At 37.0% G+C, this 23,219-nt stretch overlaps 1 protein-coding gene across 3 annotated transcripts; it reads right to left on the reverse strand.

Annotated features, from left to right (window-relative positions):
* Nucleotides 1–836: 836 nt before the first annotated feature.
* LOC149541177 (putative polygalacturonase At1g80170) lies at nucleotides 837–18,789 on the reverse strand. 3 transcript variants are annotated; one of them, XR_016356488.1, is made up of 8 exons: nucleotides 18,133–18,710; nucleotides 3,101–3,400; nucleotides 2,938–2,958; nucleotides 2,542–2,749; nucleotides 2,227–2,308; nucleotides 2,007–2,115; nucleotides 1,569–1,838; nucleotides 837–1,378 (listed from the first exon to the last, which is right to left on the reverse strand). XR_016356488.1 is itself a non-coding variant. In XM_089802179.1 (8 exons), exons 1-8 carry the CDS (start codon nucleotides 18,580–18,582, stop codon nucleotides 1,085–1,087), a joined length of 1,581 nt encoding a protein of 526 aa, XP_089658305.1. In that variant the 5' UTR covers nucleotides 18,583–18,789; the 3' UTR covers nucleotides 837–1,084. The 3 variants fall into 3 exon arrangements, 2 of the variants coding, with proteins under 2 accessions (XP_089658305.1, XP_089658306.1); XM_089802179.1 differs by having other exon boundaries at nucleotides 1,569–1,685; nucleotides 18,133–18,789; XM_089802180.1 differs by having other exon boundaries at nucleotides 1,569–1,685; nucleotides 2,011–2,115; nucleotides 18,133–18,709.
* Nucleotides 18,790–23,219: the final 4,430 nt, after the last annotated feature.

Genomic DNA, 23,219 nt, shown 5'->3' on the forward strand with positions numbered 1-23,219 from the left:
GTTCAATGTTTATATCTGCTTAATTGAAACATACAGCTACGAGTTTTTGAATGTTTTTATTTTACAAACTTATGATTTGCCATAGTAGTTTCAAGTCGATGTTTCCAAATGATACACTCTTCATCTTGTAATTGATGCTCAACTTCTAAATCTCCCAACTCGATCAAATTTTTGAATTATAATCGATAATGAAGGAATTGCACATCCAACAAGGTGACTGTATATTTTTGGGTCTATTTCCAAACTTTTTTACTCAACTACAAACTAGATCAGTATCTAAGGCCATATAGTGAGATTTTCTAGGACAATATTCCTCCCATCTTCAATATATTTACTCTACAAAATTTCTGCATGAAGTCAGTTTTTAAGGAAGAGAGTTCAATCTACCACGGTTTTAATGCGGTGAACTATTTCAGAGTCGTCACAAGGCAGAAAATTGCAGGAGTCTCAACCTCGACAAGATTTGGGACTCTCCAAATGCAAAGCTTGTAACACGGTTTTTTAAGATATTCTAAATGGCAATTTATTGAGATATTGCAAACAAACTCAACATCAACTCGACTTGGATTACCTCCACAAAACGGATTGTAGCATTGTATCCTAGTGCTTGTGCAAATCAAGGTTTTCTTTTAGTGACACTATTATGTTCATAGGTTTTTGGCACCTGAAAGGTATTAGACTGGCAAAGGCTTGTAAAAATGAATCATTAAATCGTTCTGTTTGTGACTTTGACTTGCAACGACAATTAGATGTAAAATATTGAAAATGATTTTGTAAATATGAAACCGACATGCATATGCCAAAATCTTTAAAATGACTCAACACAGTGGCCTGGATACTCCAAAGAAAAATATTCTACATTATGAAAAATGACATTGTTGGGAATAGATGCTAATTCTAATGTAGGTGGACCTTTTTAATTTGGAATGAGTGACATACATAATCAAATATGGTTTACAATGTATTGCTCTAGCTAAAAATGCTTGTTATCCTTGAAGACGGATAGGTTAAAGGTATGTATATGTTTCTCTATCTGACTGCTAGTTGAGACGAGGGATTTCAAAAGAATAGAAGGAAAATAAATTCACAGTTCATCTTTTGGTAGAAAAGAGAAGTTATGCGTGTTAGCCTTTTCTTCCTTGCATTGTTGGCATCTTTGAAGACATGACTGAGGGCTGACAGAGCCGATGGTGAAACCTATGGCATTTTCACAGAAAGTTGTCGGTGTGCTTCCTGAAGATACTGTGAGATCAATGTCTTCTAAGACTATGTTGTCACAAGGAACCATGTCACTGCAAGAAAATCTCATCACTTCTTTGGTTGCTGATGTCCCTTCAATGTTCTTGTATGCAATGTCACTTACTTTCACAGCTGATGCCTGCAATTTTATGTACTACATGAAACATTAGTATGCTCAAAATTCTGTCTTATTCCAAATCCCCTGCTCCACTTATAAGATTTCCTAACAAAAACATTGACACTATAGGAGCTTTAGCTCATTGGCATTAAGAATAGTTTCCTTTCTCTCTCTTGAGAGCAGCATAATTGAAAGAGTAGAGTAGAGAGACCTTAGTTGGGCATGGCTTCTTCGAGTCACAATAGAACTGATTAATGATGATAGGATGTTTGACATTCTCCAAGAAGACATTCTGAAATTTGATTCCCTTAGCAAATCCAGAGCCACCCTGCAGAATAAAAAGAGATGTTAAATAAACTGTTTAAAGGCCGTTAGATGCTAAAGCTCTCCAGGCCATCATTTTCACTGTTCTCCAAAAATCTGCACTTTTTCTTTCTTTCTTTCTTATTTGCATGTGGTCCTTTGAGTAATATGTGGGCAACTGAGCATGGCAAAAGAAATTTTTCAGAAGAGGATACCTAGTATCGATTAATATTCAAAACTTCATTTACATCAAAAAGTCTATATCGTCTAGAAGTGCAGCTCAAAATTTTCTTAACCATAAAATATGCAGAAACTACTTCTCAAGCTTTCAGAAGTTTGACAAGACCTGCCATGTCTTAATCCTTAGCCCATTTGTTGTATTATACAGAGAGGCACCATGTACCGTCACCTTAGATACCTGTGCCTCTGAATTCCTCTTGCCCAAGCTTCCAATACTGTTAATATCAATAACGATATTCATAAATTTGAATTCATTCAACCGGAAGATTTTGTTTAAAATTTAAGTGCAAAATAACCATTTTATGATTTTACATGGCTTTTCTTACCTGATCCCATGGCCTGGTCCACAAATGATATTTCTAATTTTGATGTTGAATGAGTCACCTACTATGGAAATACAATCATCACCTGTATTAAAGTTAAATATGCCACAAATGTATCTTAGAGACCAATGGATAAATGATAAAATGTAAAATGTGAATAGATACCAAAATATTGTGGCACCAAATCTCTGGTATAGGATGGGGAACCATGGACACCAGGACAATTGAGTGTTCATCACGTTTAGCAATAATTGTAATGAACTGTTGAAGCTTCTGTATAACATGGTAGAGAGATTCCATTCACTGTCTTTAGCTTACCAGTTCCAATAATGCTGTTTGTAATAAGTACATGTCTGCAGGCACTTATATGAAGGCCATCCGTGTTAGGACTATGGGCAGGAGCTAAAACCTTGAGATGGTCTGCATGTACCCCAACACATTTCCTAAACTTGACATGCATTTGTTGACTGTTCTCTACAAGTATATTCTCCACTCTCAGATTGTTGCTTGATTCAAATATGACTGCCTGATAGAAAAACAAATTCAGTATAAAAACTTAAAATTTCAATCATCCTTAAGATGGCTAATAGTCCCATTCCAAAATTTTCAAGCACTTTTTCACCCCGCTATAATATGCTGGAGTAAAATTGAAATAAAGAATTTAGATCAACCAGAAGTATGGCTATTGAAAAGAGAGCTGGAAAAGGTGCATACTGTTGGAGCTGATTGGCATGGCTGCAAAACAAAAGAAAACAGACAGTCATGGACTGATACAATTAATACCAACAAGTCACAGATTTGGTCACAGGAATCAGTGGAAACAAATCTATAGAAAAAATCACATTTAATGAGGATAATTTAAATCCCCTATATTTACATTTGTTTTGTTGATTTTGCAAGATTGCGCCCACCATTGGGCTCCATTTCCATAAACTGTCCCTCCACCTGTTACTGTTAAATCATTTATTCTTACAAAACGAAGCCATTGCCTTCGATTTAATCCTTCCCAAATCTTGGGGTCTCCAGGCGCAATGATTGTTCCAGAGATCTGAAGGGTCAAGGCAGCTTTGCATGGGCCAGAGAATCTAACAGGTCTTACAAGATACTTCTTCCCGTGGGGCACAAGGAATATTGTATTGGCTGATGAACACACCTCTTTCCATGTTCTCTTGAAAGCCTGAAAGACAATTGCACTTAAGTTCATAATTGTCATAATTCATTACTTCTCCTTAGAAACAGTTAAAGAAACACTAATGTTACCACAAAAGTTTAACTATTACATAAACTGTTCAAGAGATGAGAATTGTTTTTTTTTCAGTTTTCATATAAATGAACAATAATTATTTAGTTTTAAACATTGCCATTCAAATATATAGCACCTAGAAATCATTCAACTTTCTGCAAGTAGAAAGATATGCCATACTGTGACTCACTCTCAGTGCTGATAAACACGAAGTAAAGTTCACAGAGAATGATAAACTAATATATACATATTTTGCACTGGATTACAACTTTGGTATAGATATATAATATGAAATATAATGCAGGAAAACTATTCAAAATTGCAAAAAAAGCATGAATGTAGAAAGAGTCCATCTCAATGTAGAGCTCAGTGTAAGAATGTATGAATGCAATTATTATGTACAGATGTTGCAATGGTTATGAGATAACAGATACAATTTTTCGTGATTTCGTGTCATTTTTTCAACGCCATGAGCGGCCTTAGAAATGCTGGTTTCTTGCCAAACAGATTTTGATCAGGAGAAAGGCCAATTGGAGCATCAATTCTTCTTCATACAGGAAGTAACTCAATGCTGCTTGATGCAGTTCTTTTTTGTTCAGATCATTGTTATTTAGGGTGGGAAACTATTTTTATTCCAATGTTGTAACCATTGGCACTATGTTGCTAGCTATTTTTTCTGACCAGCACCATTGATATACATTGGTCCTTCATGGACATGAACATAATTTCTTAGTTATTTGTACCATTTACTGGAATTAGTGATCACAGAAGATGTGGTGGCATCACAAACATATGATTCTAAAATCAAAACGAAAACAAAACAACCTGAAGCCAGCATTTCAAATACTACTTTGCCAAGTGTACTCTTTAGCTCCATAAATCTACTCATCTTCTGTTATTCATGGGCGTTAGCATCGGCTCTTTCTATCCACAGTCCATTTATTAGATTTATTTATTTGCAAAAGACCGTTGAAATTGTAAATATGTGAATCCAAAATCAGAGAAAAAGAAAGAAGAATATATTCATGTCCCATTGATCTATTTTGATCATGGATGGGCATTTATATCATTATTTTCTTACTTGATAATTGGTTGCAATTGAATTTAGTAATTGAGTAAGCGGTGTAGTTCTGTAAAAGATATGAATCCAATTTTCATTTTTATTTTATATTAAACAGAAAATCCCTGATGCAGGTATCTGAAATGCTATTTTTTCTAACTGTACTTTTCAGTCCTATAGATTTTGTATGGTCACCCACAAATACTATCATAATTTTCTTCTGAGAGCTACGTACTGATTTCAGCAATTGTCATTGACAAGTCTGATTGAAAACATATCAATTCAATATCAAAATAAAAGCAAGAAACCATTAAGTAGATACTTCAAATGCTATTTTTACGAACTGTATTTTAAAATCCTCACACAGTAAAGCAAGGGGTTCTATTTAGAATTCTGTAACTCTTGTAGCCTACGTAAATTCCCATAAAATAAATATTAAATAACACGACAGGCTGCCCTCATAATCTCACACAGTTTTCTAAAACAATTTCGCACAAACCATTTAAAATTTTGAACTTGTGAGTGTTAACAAAGCACAGTTACTAATATCTGTTGTTTTACTTAACCAAAATAAGTATATACAGAACTTCTTTAGGAAACCAAATCTCAAAGCTACACTATGCAAATGATATATCTAACATATTATCGTCCAGAATACAAAGGGGGGAAAAGGCTTTGCTCTTCCAGTACTGAGTGTTTGGATTCTATTGCTAGAACAGCTGTCTGAAAACATACACATCCACTTTCCTTGATTCAGTTTGGTAGTGCCATGATCATTCCCTACGGTGATCTCTCTCGGCAAAATGTAAGATTTTCACACTACTGAAAAATGTATGTATATATATGTACTGCACAGGGTGTCCACCTTAAACTTTTGGCATCTCCAGTTTATGACCCTCTACAGAAGCCATAACTACTGAATGTGATAGCTGCTTTGCCTTCTTGGTTAACACTTGACTGTCTCAAATTTTTCTGCATCATAAACTGGAGTAATCTACTGATTAGATGCCAACAAACTTTGTTTTGCCCTTTTTCCTCCAAAAAAAATGGCCTTTGTGTTTTACACCCTTAGATATGTATAGAAGATGCTCATGGAAAAGTAGAGAGACTTTCAATTCCCAAAAATTGCAGTTAATGTTTCCAAGAATCAGAGGAATTGGTTGCTCCAATTTTAAACATGTGAACAAAAAAGGAGAATACCATGTTTACTATGAACAGTTCGACGAAATGCCAATAGCTAAATATAATGAACAAAAAAATGGTAAGAATTTTTTTTTGTTATTTTCCCTTTTTTTAAGAATGGGTATTGTGGTCAACCAAGGTTGCTCCTACATCATATACATTAGGTAGAAATATGGTGAGCTCGGAATTCACAAACAATGGCTGACCACTCTTTTGGCCAATTGTCATGGCTGTAGTGTTCATTTCCACCATGTCAAGTACCTTTTAATTTGTGACAGCTGTTCTCTTCTGTCTTTCCAACTCATCTCTCTGTCATGTACTCTCCCGTTTGGGTTTAATTACCCTCTAGCTGTCCTTCTTCACTTAGTAATGCCCATCCTCCTCTTTCATCACTCCCTTCAGGAATTCTCACATATTTGTCCATTCCCAGTGAATAACTTCCTCCTTTTTCAGTTCATATATAATGCAACAGATGACTCTAACCAGACAGAGTTTTCCAATAAGTGATGGAGAAATGTTGGTGGCTTCTTCCAAACCATCTATCTCTTTTCCATTTTGTTTTTGTTTTTTATTTTGTTATTTCCTTTATTTTTACCTTTTGCCTTCTGTAACTGGGTGATGTTGTGGAGAAAATCGATTCGTTTTGTTTTTATATTTAAGGCAAAACAATGCTCCACCTTGGTAGAGGTAGCATTGGAGCAGACGGGAAGTCTTTTCAAAATAGAACTAGAAACAATTTTGTGCTCTATCATTTTCCATTTTCAGAGGTTAATAGAAATTACAAGTTGCAGATTACTAAGTTTAGGCGATTTCCTAGGTTGAATGGTTGTTTGGAATTATTGAATGCATTTGTAGTCCTCACTTTTTATTTTTTTATTAGTGTGAACTTGCAAGTGCTGAGGAATTATCTGCATCAGTTTTGGTATCAGAGAAATCCGTGATGGCTCATAGGGGACTCTATGTGAATTACGAGATAAGGGGTAGGAAAAATGAAGGGCCTTGAAGGAAAACTGGATAAGAGCTTCAAAGATTAGAGACCCTAAAGGCAAGACCAAAATTGGACAAGTCTAAAAAGGGACCAAAGAACTTGGAGAATGCTACTAGCATATCAGATTCTATGGAGAAGCTTATTAAAGCATTGACAAAACACAGCTCCAAAATAAAGGTGGATATTTCTGATTTTAATTGAGAGGTTCACCGTGATATATTCTTAGACTAGATCCAAGAGTTTGAGAAATATTTTAAGATTGGAGACATATACAAAGATAATCCAAAAAGAGTAAAGATTACCACAATGTACCTGTTCAAATGTGATGCTCATGTTATCATTGTTGTTGTCATTGATGTCAACATATCCTATGTATAGATGTGGATTAAATGTTTTGATGATCCAATAGAGTGTGCTCCGGACGATGCGCCATAAAGATTCATCTTTAACCATGTTAGTGCTGGTCCCATTTATCTTGCTACATAATGTGGTTTGTTTCTTTGGGTCTGGTCCTATCTAGCAAGTGGTCATTGTGCTTCGGTCCAAACATTTGCATTGTAACATATAACGAAAAGAGAAATTCTTCATACCTGTAATGATCAGTGTTAATTTCCTCGAAGTATAATTGAGACCATTCATACCTACGATGCTTCTCTATATTCTTAATTCTTTGTTTTCTTCTAACCACTCCCATAACCACTCCTGCTAACCTCCCCACACATACCTCATCCCTTGCTCATGTTCCCTCCATCTGGACTCATGATCGCATTGTCTCTATGCATGAGGGACTATGACCATCTAGTTGTCATCGTTGTTTGCCGACGTTTTGCATCATTGTTGTTTCCCCATGTGCTCTAGGGTCATTGTGTTTCTGCTTCAAGCCTATCAATGATCTCTACTCGTTACTTCCTACAGTCATGTTTCCTTGCCCATTGTTTCCACTATTCCTTGCTCTCGTGCTCTTGTGTGTACTTGGCTGCTGTCATTTCTCTATCCTTGCTCTTGTTCTCTCCTTGTTTCTTGTTTTGCCTATGGGCAACCATGTTCTCAGCTCCTATGGCTTGTTTTGTTACTCTTTAGATTTCTCCTTCTCTGCCCAACTGTGTTTTCTCGGGATTATGCATTTGTGGTTTTGTTTTTTGTTCTCTTGTTGTTGGCTTCTTGTAATCACTTCTGGCCCTCTACTATTGGCATTCATGGGATTTTCCTTGTTGTTTGGGGGTTACTATTCCTTGTTGTCGAGTTTTCTAGGACTCTTGTGCTCTTCTTCCTCTACTACTGGCAGACTGATGGACCACCTACCCACACCAGTGACATACCAAAGGCCAGTTGACCACATGGCCAAGGTGGAAAGCGAAAATTTACTATTGAAAGAAATGGCCCAAACATTGTCTACTACTGTAACAAAGCTTTAATCATAGTTTCCTAGTTTCTCTTCCACTTCAGATGGGGCTTCTACGGATCTTCGACAATTGGTTAGCTCTAATAAGAAGCAAGTTTGGGAACTTCAAGACTAGCAGGCTATGTTCATTAGCAAGCAATCCTCCCAAGCATCTAAAATTGAACAATTAAAATATTGGGCCTCAATTTGTAACAACTCGAACTCGGTACCACTTTTAGGGTTCAAGGAGCTAGTCCAAACCAAGTTGGCTAACAAGCGTGTTAGGTGGGCTCACAAGCTAAACGTACTAGTGCAAGGCCTTCCTCCCCCACCACTAATCCTCTCCCTACAGGCTACTCCTTTCTCAAGAATCAACTCGATATTTCAGATATTACACTTGATAGGGCATGGATCGGACATAATGACACCCTTTTCCTCAGGTTTCTCGCACTAGCTAATCGTGTGTAGGTTCTTAGGGTGAGAAGGAAGCTCTTTCCTCTTCCCACTAAGATCTATCATAATAAGGATCTCACCAAATTATGGGTAACAGAGTTAAAGCTCTCATGGAGCTTAGTAGTTGAGGCTAGATGTATTGGTAAGTGGGTCATAATCAAGAATATTTGAGATGTCATTCGCGATTCTCCTCCCCGAGTTGGAAGTCAAGAATGACCTCCATGGCCAAATAATGCCCGTGGAGATAGTTGGGCACGCAAATAACTCGTCGAAGTTCCCTACTTGTCAACTGCTAAAATGGCAACGATGCCTTATGGTCCTTGTCAGGTTTGTTTCAGGATGTCATCGGTTCCATTGACATTGTTTTGGTTATCGAGACTCATTAGAGTCTTGTCCGCCATCTTCCCAATATCTATGGGTTTCAATGGTTGTCTACTTTCAGAGATGACGTCAGGTTTTCTGGCAGGGTCAAAGGTTTTGGTAGGGTTGCATCCTTGTCAAGAATTTCCTTTTCAACGCAACTTCTATCGTGTACTCTGATAGTTTTGCTATATTCCTATGGAACCGTATTAGATTGAGGGATTCTTTTGCCAGGGATATCTGCATTGTTGTCTTTTATTTTCTGCCAACCACTTCACCTTATGATATCCATAGTATTGAGGAGGGCGATCCCTTTAGGAATGTACATGACTGCATTAGCAAGTTTTCATCTATGGGTGACATCATCATTTTGGGGGACTTTAATGCCCACACCAAAGACCTTCAGACCCCCCTCCATGACTAGGCGATGAACTCCATCTATACCTCAGAGTCTAACTTGAGTTCACTAGGATTTTAACGCTCCTTCAACGTCAATGATGGCCCTTGGCACAGTATGGTTAGCACTTACTACAGCTCTGTGAATATTCAAACCTTGTGATCCTAAAACGACCCTCATGCTTCCCTGGTTTCAGTCACTTCACTTATTGGCCCCACTATGAGGGAGCTAGCGTGGTGGACTACGCCCTCTCTTGCACCTCCTTCATCCCCTCCATTAGCCACTTCTCCATATCTCATCTCCCCATTGTTGATCACTACCTCCTCGGCCTCACCCTTTGTGCCTCCCCACACCCCATTAGCCTCCCCTCGCACCCCCTAGTGCCACCTCTCCCTCACACTCTTTATTCCTTTGTTAATGCTAATCGTGACCTCTTCACCTCCCACCTCATATGGTCCCTTCCGCAGAGGCCCTTCATTGACACTTGTTTTGCCTCCACATGTTTGACCATCATCTCAATGCAATCCGTGAGTCCTCTGTCCTCTCCTTCCCCCACTGCACCACCTATTTCTCCTGCTACCCCCCCCTCTCCCACCCCATGAACTAGTGGTTCGATGAGGATTGTAAGTCCTTCCACTGCTTGATCCACACCACCTTCTTCTCCCATGCCCATCTTTTCCCCTAACTAAGGCTCTTCTATCGTCATCTTCTTCACCGCAAGAAGCGCTTATTTTTTCTCTCATAGTGTAGATCCCTTGGCATCTCCCTCCGGCAATCCTTGAAGCTCTTTTGCCATAATCTTTTCCCCCAACACCCCCCACCCCCTCCACTCTGAATTTTTGTTCATTCATCTCCCACACTTCTACCCTTTACGACATCCCTAGCTAGCCCCACTTCCACCTTACTCCCTTTCCCATTATCATATCATCACCTTCACCAGCATTTATGAGGTTATTAGATCCATAAGCAATAGCAGAGCAGCTAATGAGGAAGGGTTCCAAGAGGAACTCTTCAAGCTGGGTATCTCAGTCTTGGGTTCTTTCTTCACTGTGCTCTTTAACAAAGTGGTCTACATGGGTTTTCGCAATTCTTGGTCCTGACACATCATTCACCCAATACACAAAGTCAGGTTGGCTTTGAACCTCAACAACTATAGGACCAATTGCCAAACTCTATGCTACCGCTTTGTGCACCATTCTCTACAGGGAGCTTAATAGACGACATCACCGTGCGAGGAGCCAGGCTAGGTTCAGGGAAGATTTTCAAACTATGGATCACATTCTGACGCTTCATGCTATCATTGAGGAGGCTCAATACCTCTCAGCAAAAGTCTATTATTCCTTTGTGGACTTTCGCAAAGTTTTCGATTTTGTCCATCAGTTGACTTTGTTTCAGAGACATAGAGACATCGGGATCTCAAAGATTCTTTTGACCGCCATTATGAAGCTCTATAAGAGTGTGGTTGGTAGGTTCAAGGCTTGTTAGGTTTCTCCAACATCATTCAAAGTACTATTGGAGTGAAGCAAGGCTTATCACTTTCCCCTACTTTGACATCTACATTGACGAGCTTGAAGCTTTCCTCCAGGACTTCTCGCTCCCTGATGATGGTTGTTATTTGCACCATATTCTGATCTCCATTCTTTTTGCGGACGATGTGGTTCTCTTGGCCTCCTCCCCTAAGGGCCCTCAATGTCTCCTAGCCAGTTTGGCCTCTTTTTGTGACTCGAGACAACTCACAGTTAACCTAGGTATGACCTCGGTTATGGTCTTCAACTATTTAAAGACCTCCCATCTGCACTTCTTCTTTCAGGGTGAAGAGATTAAGATCTCATTTACTTATACTTAACTGGGTGTCAAATTCTTAGGACCCCATTTCAATATGAGACTAGACATGTAGCACCAATTTAACGAGGGTCTGGGTTCCCTTGCTCTTCTTGAGAGACAGTGCTTCTAGCATCACTTCCAAGACACTATGTCCAAGATGTCTCTTATGGATTCTCTAAGCAGACCAACTATTCTTTATGGCTTTGTGGTTTAGAGGCCCTCCCTCTAGGCCTATGACTGGGATACTGTTGAGCGGATTTAGAACCTTATCCTTCATTGTATAATCAAATATCACCATACTACCTTTACTAGCATCATTTTGGCCGAGTTCAAGGATCACCCCTTTAAACTCGATGTCATCTTTGACTTGACCTGGTTTCTTCACCAGCTTCGGGGGTTCATTGACTCTACTGAGGATCGATATAGATATTCTTATTTGGCCTATCGCTCCTTTGAGGTGATTAAGGCGGCCAATCCCGCTAGTTGGTATGCCTAGACCTATGCTCTCCTATAGCTGATGGGCATTCATATTGACCACCCACCTCCCTTCCAGTACTCGTTGATCGCTCCAACTCATTTCCTCCCTACCAAGTTAGAGTTGAACGGTCGCATAAGGATGGACACCTACAGGAGGTATATTCACATTACCTTGATCGATCCCCTAGGGTGCCTCCATCCTAGGATGGCCTTTTATGCTAAGCACTACATTGACATTCAAGATTGTATCATTATTTGTCACTCTTATGTTGAGCAGTGCTAGACTCATGCCCTACGTATTCCTCTGGGCTCCTTCAGAGTGGGATCCCATCAGCTTTGCATCCAAACTGACCACCAGATTGAAAAAGATTAACATGGGCGTAACTAAGACAAAATTACACTTTCTATTCCATTGCCCCATCTATTATGAGATTCATGGGAGGTTTCCTTGTTTGTTCAAGGATTGTTAGTCATTAGTTTCCTTTTTTAGATACATCGAATAGGAGTATGTGGCACTCTACCTCAATGAAGCTACATGTCTTCATGATCACACCTTACAAGTTCAATCTCCCTTGAGACTTGGGTCAGTTCATCTCATCACCTCCTTCACATCTATCACCTCCACTAGAGTGAACAAGCATTCGTTGGGTCCTTCTACTTCAGTTAATGCCAGGTCTGTGAAACCACACAGAGACCACACACCTCGGTGGAAGCCCTCCACTCCTAGTGGTTCTCGAAGACGACCCCAGACCCCCTCTCGCCCCAATGGTTATCCTTCTATTATGGGGTACTTCCCTACAGCTGGGGGCTCTTGGTTATCCTCATTCTCCTTTGACTCTAGCTCCCTGGTGGCATTTTCGTTGCTCTTTCTTTTGTTTCTTGGCTGTACCTTTTGGTGTTCCTATTACTGATTGTCTATTTTTTATGACTTTCAGTCCCTTAGACCCTTTTGGTGGTCTCTAGTTCTACATTAATAAATCATCATATCTTCTCTAATCTACAAAGATGTAATTGTATTCTGCTCATCGTTACTAATTGAGAGCAACTTTAGTTTTTCATCAAAGAGTATTGACTTTCTTCAATTATTGTTCCATCTAGCTAAGAGACTTTGTTGGCTCCCTTACAATGGTCAAGCAATTTGGCTTCCTTATTGTGGTCAAGTTGTTCCTCTATCAACGCTTTCTTTCATGCATCATTCCTATTATACTCGCATTCTTAACCATTGGGAATGGATGACATGGTACTGTGTATGAGATTTCACAACATCATGCATATGTTTGAGTGTTCATGTCTTGTCGTTGATACAATGAAGCATATTTCTCATAATTTATTGAAGAGTCTTCATTATGTTCGTAATTGTTGCCTCTTGGCATTCAACGAGATTCACTTCAATCACCATGATGTTTTCTATGGATCAAGCTATGAAAAAACAAAACGCCTCTAATGGAAATTCATTCTTATTGATATTATCATCACGGATTATTGTACTGGGTGTTCATCTAATAATCTTGTGTGTATGGGTTTAAAACAATATCGTTATTGTCACTCGATTTGTATATGGTCAAGATACTTATTTTGTTAGACATTTTTAGACAAAGTGCTCAATCTGTTAAAAGAAATAAGGCATATTGATTGATTGTTTAGAGTCTTCAATCTTAAGTGAGAGATCATTATATTTGTTTTTGAGAATTCAGTAAAGGATCATCATTTTGTGGTCTAGGTTTTTCACTCACAAGTAGAGGGTTTTCCATGGATAAGGTTTTGTGTCCTTTGTTCTCTTGTGTTTTGAATTTCAGTTCATTGCATTATTATACATTCTGGTTCAAAATTTAACAAGGATAAGGAAGTGGAATAAAAATTATGATTGCAAGAGAAATGAGGCACACATGATCATGATGATGAGTTGTATGACTAGGTAGATTCCTTACTTCCTATTGGTCCTCAAGCCTTTGAATTTTCTCATTGGCTAATTTTGTGGTGCTTCATTTCTATTTTCTACTTCTTTTTATTGCCCTAATTAGGGTTTGTAATGGATTTTTGGGCCATTGATTTCAAATCAATCTTGGTTGTTCATTGTAATTAGGGTTCTTATATAAACACCACCCCTCTCATTTGTAACACGGGACTTGTTGGTGAATTGTTGCAAAGATAATGCCAAACTTTCTCTACTTTTCATTGTTGTGTCTTGCATGGTGAATTGTTATGATCAAGTTTGAATTATTGCGTAGTGATCCATATTCCTCACCTAGCTTAGGATTTCATTCATGTTGTTCAGTGTAGTTGGATGAAAGAATTGTGGATGTTTTCTTGCTTGACTCGAATATAAACTAGACCACTAGCCTCTTGCTGATGGTGGGAGTGCCTTGTGTGATGAGCTAGTAAAAGTAGTTAACTTCAACTAATATCCAATCTTTAGTTTACATCCATTGATGGGATTAACAAGGGTAAATATTGATTTGAAAAACATTTGAGTATATCCTTAGAAGCTTGCACCAGGTGGGTAGAGTCGTTGATAAAGCTACAACTAGTAGAGTCCAAGTTCATCCATACTTCCTTCCATCTTGAGTTAGAAGAAATAGTTGTGGAAGATAAGGTTAAGTTGAAGTTCAAGGTCGAAAATCAAAGCATATTTTCATTGCACATTATGAAGCTAAATCTTTAGAAGGCAAGCAATTGACAAGGCTTGAATGAACTAGCGGAAGTCCCCTTAATGATCCAGAAAATCACATCATTTCAATTGAGCATCTAAAACTGAAAGAACCCTGAAGTCATTTCATGATCTCACCTTGCAAGCTTAGCATAAGAAGTGACCTTTTATATCAAGAGATGATTGAATATTTGGTGTTTCGCTCTGAAACATTGAGCGTTTGGTTCTGCAAGTTGCAGTGGAATAAAACTCACATCAACAAGATCCTACATTGGGTTTCTATGCAGAAACACACTAGGTTTGGCCAGTTGGTGAGGACATAGCCATAACATTCAGACTCCCAGCCTATTGACTAGTGACTGAATTTGGCGAGGCAACCTCATTTACTTATGCTCTATTCTTGGCATCATATGTCTCATTCACATCTTCCTCAAGTTCATCTTCATTTGCCTCAACATCCTCATAATTACCCTCTACTTCTTCATTCCCTTCTTAACCATCATATTCTTTGATTTCCTCCACATCATTCATTGGTGTCACGATTTCATGGTTTCTCAAACCATTTATACATGCCATAGATATATCAAGAGTGGGTAAAGAAACAAAACCAACATCCTCTTCTTCATCAGAATCCTCTTCATTTTCTAGCTATTTGTTACACCCTTGTCCACATTTTCTTCATTTTGTAGTGGTAAAGCTTCTGTGTCATTACTGCATGAACAGATCCATTAAATACTAGTGTTTTCACTTTCTTCATCCCACCAATGTACATGACACTTTATTTCGTCTCTGACATTGTTCATCCCAACATCCTGTTTCACTAAATCATGGCTCGCATTTGCAGCAAGGTCATGTCCTCCAAAAGAACATCTGCCATAGCCAAATAAACATCAAGAGACTTTTTCAAAATCCTTTTGCCAAGCTCAATAAATGCTTCCCTTCGTCCTTCATTACAACCCTGTCTGAATTCATCCAAGGAATCGTCACCTGATTCCTCATTCTCAAACACAAATGCATCTTCTTCAGCAGCAGCTTGTATATGCTCCATGTCACTGCCAAATTCCAAAATACTAAAGAATTCACAATAACAAAATCAGCTTCATCGTCTAATTGATCCATAAAAGAATCCAAATAATCAAGGCTTTACACAATGATGAATCTGAAGTTGGACGAGCAACTCTCACTACAATTTAACCTGCTAATAAATACAAGAAGGATGGAGAGGCAATGAATGAAAAAGTGGAATCCAGTTCCCCAACTTTAGCTTCTTCCATCTCTGCTCAAAACCTTCTCCATGGCTCTAACCAAGCTATGATACCAATTGTTGAGCTTTAAATGAGCAGAGAAAACATATGAAAACCTAAAACAGCAAAAAATAAATAGAGACAAAACACTTAACATAGGAAATTATAGTGGTTCACTAAAACTGGCTACATCCACTCTTAAAGCAGGGAAGTATTCTTATTGACTTTACACCAAATACACCTTAGATGGCTTGTACACATACATATGCAACCATCAAATGAAAAGACTGGAGAAGTTAAAAGGTCATGTGACCATTGGACTTCGTATACTAACATCATGTTTGTTCCATATGAAGTGTCATCTCACATGGGGGTAGGGTATGTACGCCTTGTTTGTACTATAATAGATATCTTTCAGAAGGAGTACGAGCTAGTCCCATATTGCTGTTACCATATGTAAACCCAAAAATATATGGCTAGTATCATGGACTATAAAATGACCTTTCCTTTCCCTTCTCCTTGAACAACACAATATATATGTATATGTTAATGTGTGTGTGTATAATGCTTGCATACTTTATAGAATGTCTACCTTAAAAACTTTTAGGCATCTCCACACTATTGTGGTGGGAGAAGTTAGCAGCAGTTATAACAAAACGCGGTTTACAGAAGCCACATCTCACTGATTATAAATTGTAATAAATATGTTTTGTTTTTCTGTTGATACTTGATGACCTTGAGTTTTTCTGCAGCATAAAGTGGACTAATCTGCTGATTAGATGCCAGTTCACAGTGTTTAGCATCTTTTCTCCTAAAAGTATGGCTTTCGTATCTCACATTCTCAGATATCAACAGTGATGCTCATGGAAGATTAAAAAGAATTCCAGCAACCAAAACTTAAAGCTTCCAGGAATCGTGTAAACAGTTCCGATTTTGAACATGTGTAGAAAAGTGTCTATTGTTGATTATGAGATATTTGACGAAATGCAAAGGAAACTGACCAGAACAACAAACACAAAAATGATAAGAAATTAAAACGTTTTTGGACTATTCACGTGATCATGGAGCAGGAACCCATTAATAGGCAACTAATCCAAGCAGCTCATCTCATCCATAGTTCTTCTTTCAGAAAGTTGGGTAAATCTTTAACATATGATCACCAGAATTAACTACAGAACTTAACAGCTCTAACGCATTTCAACAAATGAGATAGAAAATCAAGCATTCAAAAGGCTCCAATACAATGTCATTTACAGATGGGTCTACAAAATATACTTACCAGGGAGGGATTAAACCATCCAGAACAAATTAAGGTTCTTGTGATAGTTTTGAGTCCTAAACCCACATTGAACTTATTATTAACAACTATATGACAGCACTACATGCAATACCAAAGTTTCCTAATAGACTCAGCTTCTATCGACTAAAACTATGACTCGACATTACAAACATCCCAAAATATCTTTTATTCAACATCTCACACTCATCACTATACACTGGAACTACTACAACCCATGAATTTTATCAGATTTCCACAATCTATTTTGAAAATGATTTGTTTCTGGATTCCATTGTCTATATAATTTTTAGCATCAACATTTAGGATACAATGAAAATACAGACAACAAAGGAAACTATTTATTGTTAAGGGTAAGGTCCCATAGAGTCGAGTTTCCAAAAAAAAATTAAAAGTTAAGAATGAGTTTTGTTATAAAAAAAATTAAGAATATTTTAAAGCCTGCCTGGTGGTCCTTAGTACAGCACAACATAAATTGTAAATTTTAGGAAAACCGGTGGTATCAGGTATAAAAAAATGAACAAATGAACACCATTTTTCCTAATTTCTTTTCAGACAGAAAACTATCTAGATGATAGACAAGCGGCATTAACAATTCATAAGCTGGTAAGATCGACCCCAATTTTACCAAATGATATATGCAATCCTAACAGTTAAACATTCTTATTTAAAAGAAAATTTGCTTCAGCCTATTAAAATAGATCACATAAACCTCACGATCAACTTAAAAATACTCCATTTACAACTAAATCACTCACGATTGTTCTTCAGAATTTTCTCTCCTCCCATCAAGAACAGCATGATCTACATATCCACTTTTCCTCCAAATGAATACCTCATTCTGTTTCTCCAACCCTGTCTGAAGTCTTTGGCTACCTATAAATGGAGGCGGAAAGTCTACATCATAAACCATTGCACATATATGAATAGGAATCGCCATTACTAGCCGGCGAGTAAATGCTCAGAAAAACTGCCAAAGCAATTTAAAGGACACTTTCATGCCACATAAAGAAGACAAAATCTGAACAGTGTCCTCATAAAGACTAAACTGTCTTCTGCATGATGCTCCTGCATCACATGGGGATTACTCTGATTTATTTCATTCAGGTAGCTGCGTACTAAATCCAGTGATCGCAGAAGAAGAATGGAATATCAAACATGTGAAATCAAGATACAAATTAAAGGCAATGAAACCGGAGTGGGGATTCTAAATGTACCTTGATATAATTTCCGCCATTCTGGTCACTAATAATTCAGTTCACCGATTTCAGAAGAAAAATGGCAAAGTAAACACATAAAATCCAAACTAAAGTGAAAAAAAAACAAGGAAACGTGAATTGAGTTTTCGAAACGTACCTTGGAATCATCAGTCTCTCCGTCTCCTTTGGCTCCAAATTCATCCACAGATACCACTCTGGCAGATCTTTCCCACCAGTTTTCAAATTCAATTCCACAACTAGAACAGTTGTTGTAGCTCAAATGGGGCCTAGAAATGTTATCGTAGCTCAAATGGGGTACCCATTCAGCGAATTTGCCAAATGATTCGACATTTTCACCTTCAATAATGGAAGAACATATAGTACCATACTGGGGATGCTCTTGCGGACATAATTCAAGTGGGTTTTTCTTAATTTGAGTCATACATTCACCACTCAGAATCCCAAGCACAACTAATACAATCATCAATTCATTCTTCCCCATTCCGATCCTGCTGTTTCCAGGATACATCTCCAGAACGGCACAGAAATTTGTTGAATGGTAAAGTAAATGAGCTGCTGCACTACAGGACTGTACATCTTCCAGCATTACATGCTTTTGAAAAAGATGATTAAATATTTAAGGTTGTGGTTTAATGGCAGATGGTAATTACTGTTATTTATCATATTTATCAGTGTTTGAACTTTTGAGAGGTTTAATTGGGTAGATTGGGTGCTCGGATTTCTGACACTTCTTTATTCCCGAAGACCCCGAAGCATCGATTGACAGACGTGTACAGGGAATAAAACGTGAAGTTGAAAATAAGAAACAGATTGTTTTATGTCATGATCTGATCAGGAATTAATACGACAAACGATCGTTTGAAATGTTGACAATATCCTGTCAACGATAAACTCCGAAGGGATCTTTTTTTTTTCAAACTCTAGCTAGTAACATATTTGCACCTTGCTACAAACAAACAAACAAACAATAGTATGTTAGCAATTGTATTATTTAATTGTAAGTGTTTACAAATTACTAACAAATATAAATATAATTAGCTAAAAAACATATTGCAAACAAACAACTTTTTTAGCTAATTGTATTTATGTGTGTTAGTAACTTGCAAACACTTACAATTAAATAACGTAATTGCTAACATACTATTGTTTATTAGCAATATGTTTTTTTTTACCAAGGTGCAAATATTTTGTTATGTAGACAGTGCCTTTTTTTAAAATGGAGTGTCCTAAAAGGTGGAACTTCTTAAGGTATCAAATGTTCAAGATTCAAAACAATCCAATATGACCATATCAAAGGCGTATCGAAAGCTTACAAAATATCGGGTTAGGTAATATTTTCTTATTAGGAAATTTTACACAATTATGTTTAGGATTATTATTTAATGCCAATTAGTATAATATTATTGCTTTACATTAATACATAATGATAAAATTGTATATTTAAGTCTTTTTATAAAAATAACTATATTAAAAAATAATATATTTGTGTATAAATAAAAATGACTATAAAGTTATTAGGGATTCTAATTAGGCTTTAATAAAATCCTAAATTGTAAGGAATCATATAAAATTCAACAAGACAACTAATTTTGAAACAATCAATAATAACACCAAGATGTAAAATTACATTTTGTTGTATTCACATACAATGTGCACACACCAGTGTAGCAAGAACGTTATGACACAAAAGAATGACTACACAAGACTCCAACATTGCATAAGCAAGGCACTACCAGTGGAAGAGCAATAGTCACAGGGTAACTCACCATAAAGAATGCATGAGAAAATGGATGAATTTTTGACAATTATTGATACAAACAGATAAGAAACAGGTTGATATGATATCTGAATTTGTTCTAGAGTTTAACTGACAAATGGTCATTTGAAATGTTGGCAATGTTAAGACTCAAAATTGTAGGAATAATTTTGATTGCCTATAAGGAAAACTTTGCTCAAATAAGCCCCTATAAGAGCTTTTCATGCATGTGTACCCAACTGTCATCTCAAGGCCTATGATGTGTTTTGGGTTTTCCTCACCTTTCATTCAGTATATATATATGCATGTGTTGTTAGAAATAATAGTCCACCAATATAACTTGGCGGGGGGGTGTAAAACAATCTTGACCATTCAACAAAGTAAACAACAACCATAAAGAGATGCACATAAACAATTACACCAGATATGTTGAGTAGGGAAACCCTTGATCAGAGGGAAAATCCTAGTGGGAATGATGCCCACAAAATGATATACTAATATGAATATTCCTTATTAGAGGATGGATCCTGTTAGGATTCTATTACAATATTTAGTACAAAGAGTTCCTCTTAGGAGACTTTGAATCCTTGTTAGGAGATTCCAACCCTGTTAGGAGTTGTGGAAGGCAATTGAACCCACTGTCCAATTGACCTTGCTACTATTCCTTCATAATAATAGATGTGTAACAAGCTTTCACTTCTTCCTCTATCCAGTACATCAGACTCCTTCACCTTCAGATCATGCGATAAGATCTGGAACTCTAAACTCAGTAACAATAACCCTTAAGGTCACTTACATGCATAGGTAGGTCACATTGCTTTTGTATCACTTTGTCGCTCGAATTCGCAATTCTTCTCTTCTCACTAATTGTAAAACACGGAAAACATCTTTCCTAAATATACCATGCTCAATAATAAGTCCTTGAGTTGGCTTTCCACACATTAATTAAATGAAATACACGTTTAATTAATGTTGTCAGCTCATAGTTATACACAAACTCACACGTGCGACTTTCGTAAATGCGCACTCTCTGACGTCATCAATGGTCAACATATTGTCTCCAGTTCACTGTGCAACCCTTCACTACAATTGTAATGAACTATAGCAATCATACAATAGGAAATACTTTCCTAATAATCTATTTCCATATGTTCTTTGTAGATCAACCATATCTTTCGTACATTGTCACATTAGGTTATGCGCACTTGCCCTTGTAACAAATACACAATGTAGTATGCGCTGGTAATTGTGCATCATTAGATAAGTAATATAATGTTCTCAATACAGAAATCACAGTCTGCTACTCTGTTAGTCTTTTACAAACTTATTACTATGTTGTCATCAATGACAAACGTAGTTATAAATACATCATATCAATGTTCTACAATGCTCTCCCATAGCATCAGCATTCATGTTAACATGTGTCTCATGATGATAAGTTGCAATTATGAGTCATTTAGTGGCGTGTCATTTTGAGCATTTGAGACATTTGCATTTTTTTCCTAAGTGTCAAACAGAGTTTAGAAGCCTAGTTTGCATTTGAACATCTTGCACCAGTTAAGTGTTGTGACTCGCCACTTTGGGAATGTTTAGTAGGCATACCAAAGATCCTATGTTTCATATTTCAAGTCATTTTGATTTATTTTGATAGGGTTTTGAGTTCCTCAAAGTTGGTCATTCATCTTTGTCATGACTTTGCACTTTGCACTTTGCACCTTTATCCTAGAAGCCTTGTTTGACTGGTTATAACTTTGACCCAATTGATCCTATTGAGAAAATTCTTTTTTCATTGCATTCTAGGGGTCAAAGATGTGTTATGTTCTAGATTTGAGTCTATGAAAAATCTGTTTGACTAATTTTCAAGCATGATTCAAAATGCAGTTTCTAAAGTTTTGTTAGTAATCAAATGTGCAAATCAATTAGGAGGCTTGTTTGGTATGTTATAACTTTGACACCGTGATAGATATGCTTGAACCAATTGTACCACTATTCTAGATTGAAAATACTTCCATTGTATGAATTTGCAAGTTTTCATAAATTTGTTTGCACACTTTCCTAAGGCCATTCCATATGCTAAAATCCTTGTTTTGACAAGTTATGTAGTTCTACAATTCTAAGTAGCCAACTTTCTACGCTTGCCAAATGTGCCTAGTTATTCATCATGAGCCCAAATTTTACATTCATACTCTCCATATGAAAATTTACCAATGTCCCATACTTTGTTTTCCCAAGAATTCATTTGACCTATTTTGAAAGCCAAAACCAAACACATTTTCTATTTCTAATATGTTGTTTGCAGAATCAAAATGAAATGAGCAACTTTGATGGTCAATATCTTATGATGTAGATGTCATCATGAGATGAAATCATGTAGAGTGAGAGTTTGTTGACTAGAGAGAAAAAATGCCAAGTGTTAAGGCCTAGTCATATGTTTTTATCATTTGTTAAGGCTAGTTTAAAGGCCTCTCTGAACATAATTGGCACTTCTCAATAAATGGTTAAAATGAACTTGAAATGATCAAATGATGGTACAAATTGAATTTAATTAGTTCAAGGAGTGCCACCTAGCACAACAGGGTAGATGATAGGGACCCAAGGACCAATGAGGAGATGCCACATGGTGATGATGTGGCGGGCCTACTAGAGATTAATAACAAGGCTGATGACTAAGTAATGATTAGGATGGTAGTAGCCAATTAGGTGGTGCCACATGGAACATGTGCAGTCAACCAGGTCAAACCTAAGTACATAATGGAGGGAAAAGCCAAAATTTTAATGGAAATATTAATATATCCCTTCTATGAAGAAAGCACACAAACTGAGATTTTAAGGGAATTTAAAATTTGGTTGCACCTATTGGTGTTTTGAAACATCATGGTTTCAAATTACCCCAATGAGAACAAAATACATCTAGAGGTGGCTACTTCCTATCTGCAACATATCCTTTCAGACACCAGCCAACTATAAGGCTAAACCCTTCTTCTACTTCAAGCTTTGCAAAACCTAGGCAGCTGGACCTATTAGATTCTTCATATGGTACCAATATTCAAAGCATATACTAAATCTAAACAAAGTATATTAAACCCTTATATCTCCTGTACTTATGCAAAGATCATAGACATGAAATAGCTAATGACATGACCTAAGAAATTGATAAGCTAAGTGAGGGCATCCTTTCAACTCTTAAATAGAAAAGGAAATGGATGATTAAAACTTTGATTTCAATAAATTTCCAAATATGCAACAGTAAAAACAAGTTGATCCTATAGCTAATTAGTGCCTTATTTATTAGACAATTCCATGAAGTACACACATACATCTATGATATCACATTCCATACATCAAGATATCATATCTATCTTAGCACTTTGTGAATTAGACATCGGTGTTCATAAAGACCTCATTCTTATGAAGTATCCTTCTCAAATAACCAACAACCCTATCAAATACATCAAGTATTTACTTGG

The sequence above is a fragment of the Cupressus sempervirens genome, chromosome 9 (assembly GCF_028749045.1).
Source record: "Cupressus sempervirens isolate cs-2001-9-10 chromosome 9, ASM2874904v1, whole genome shotgun sequence".
Taxonomy (NCBI): domain Eukaryota; kingdom Viridiplantae; phylum Streptophyta; class Pinopsida; order Cupressales; family Cupressaceae; genus Cupressus; species Cupressus sempervirens.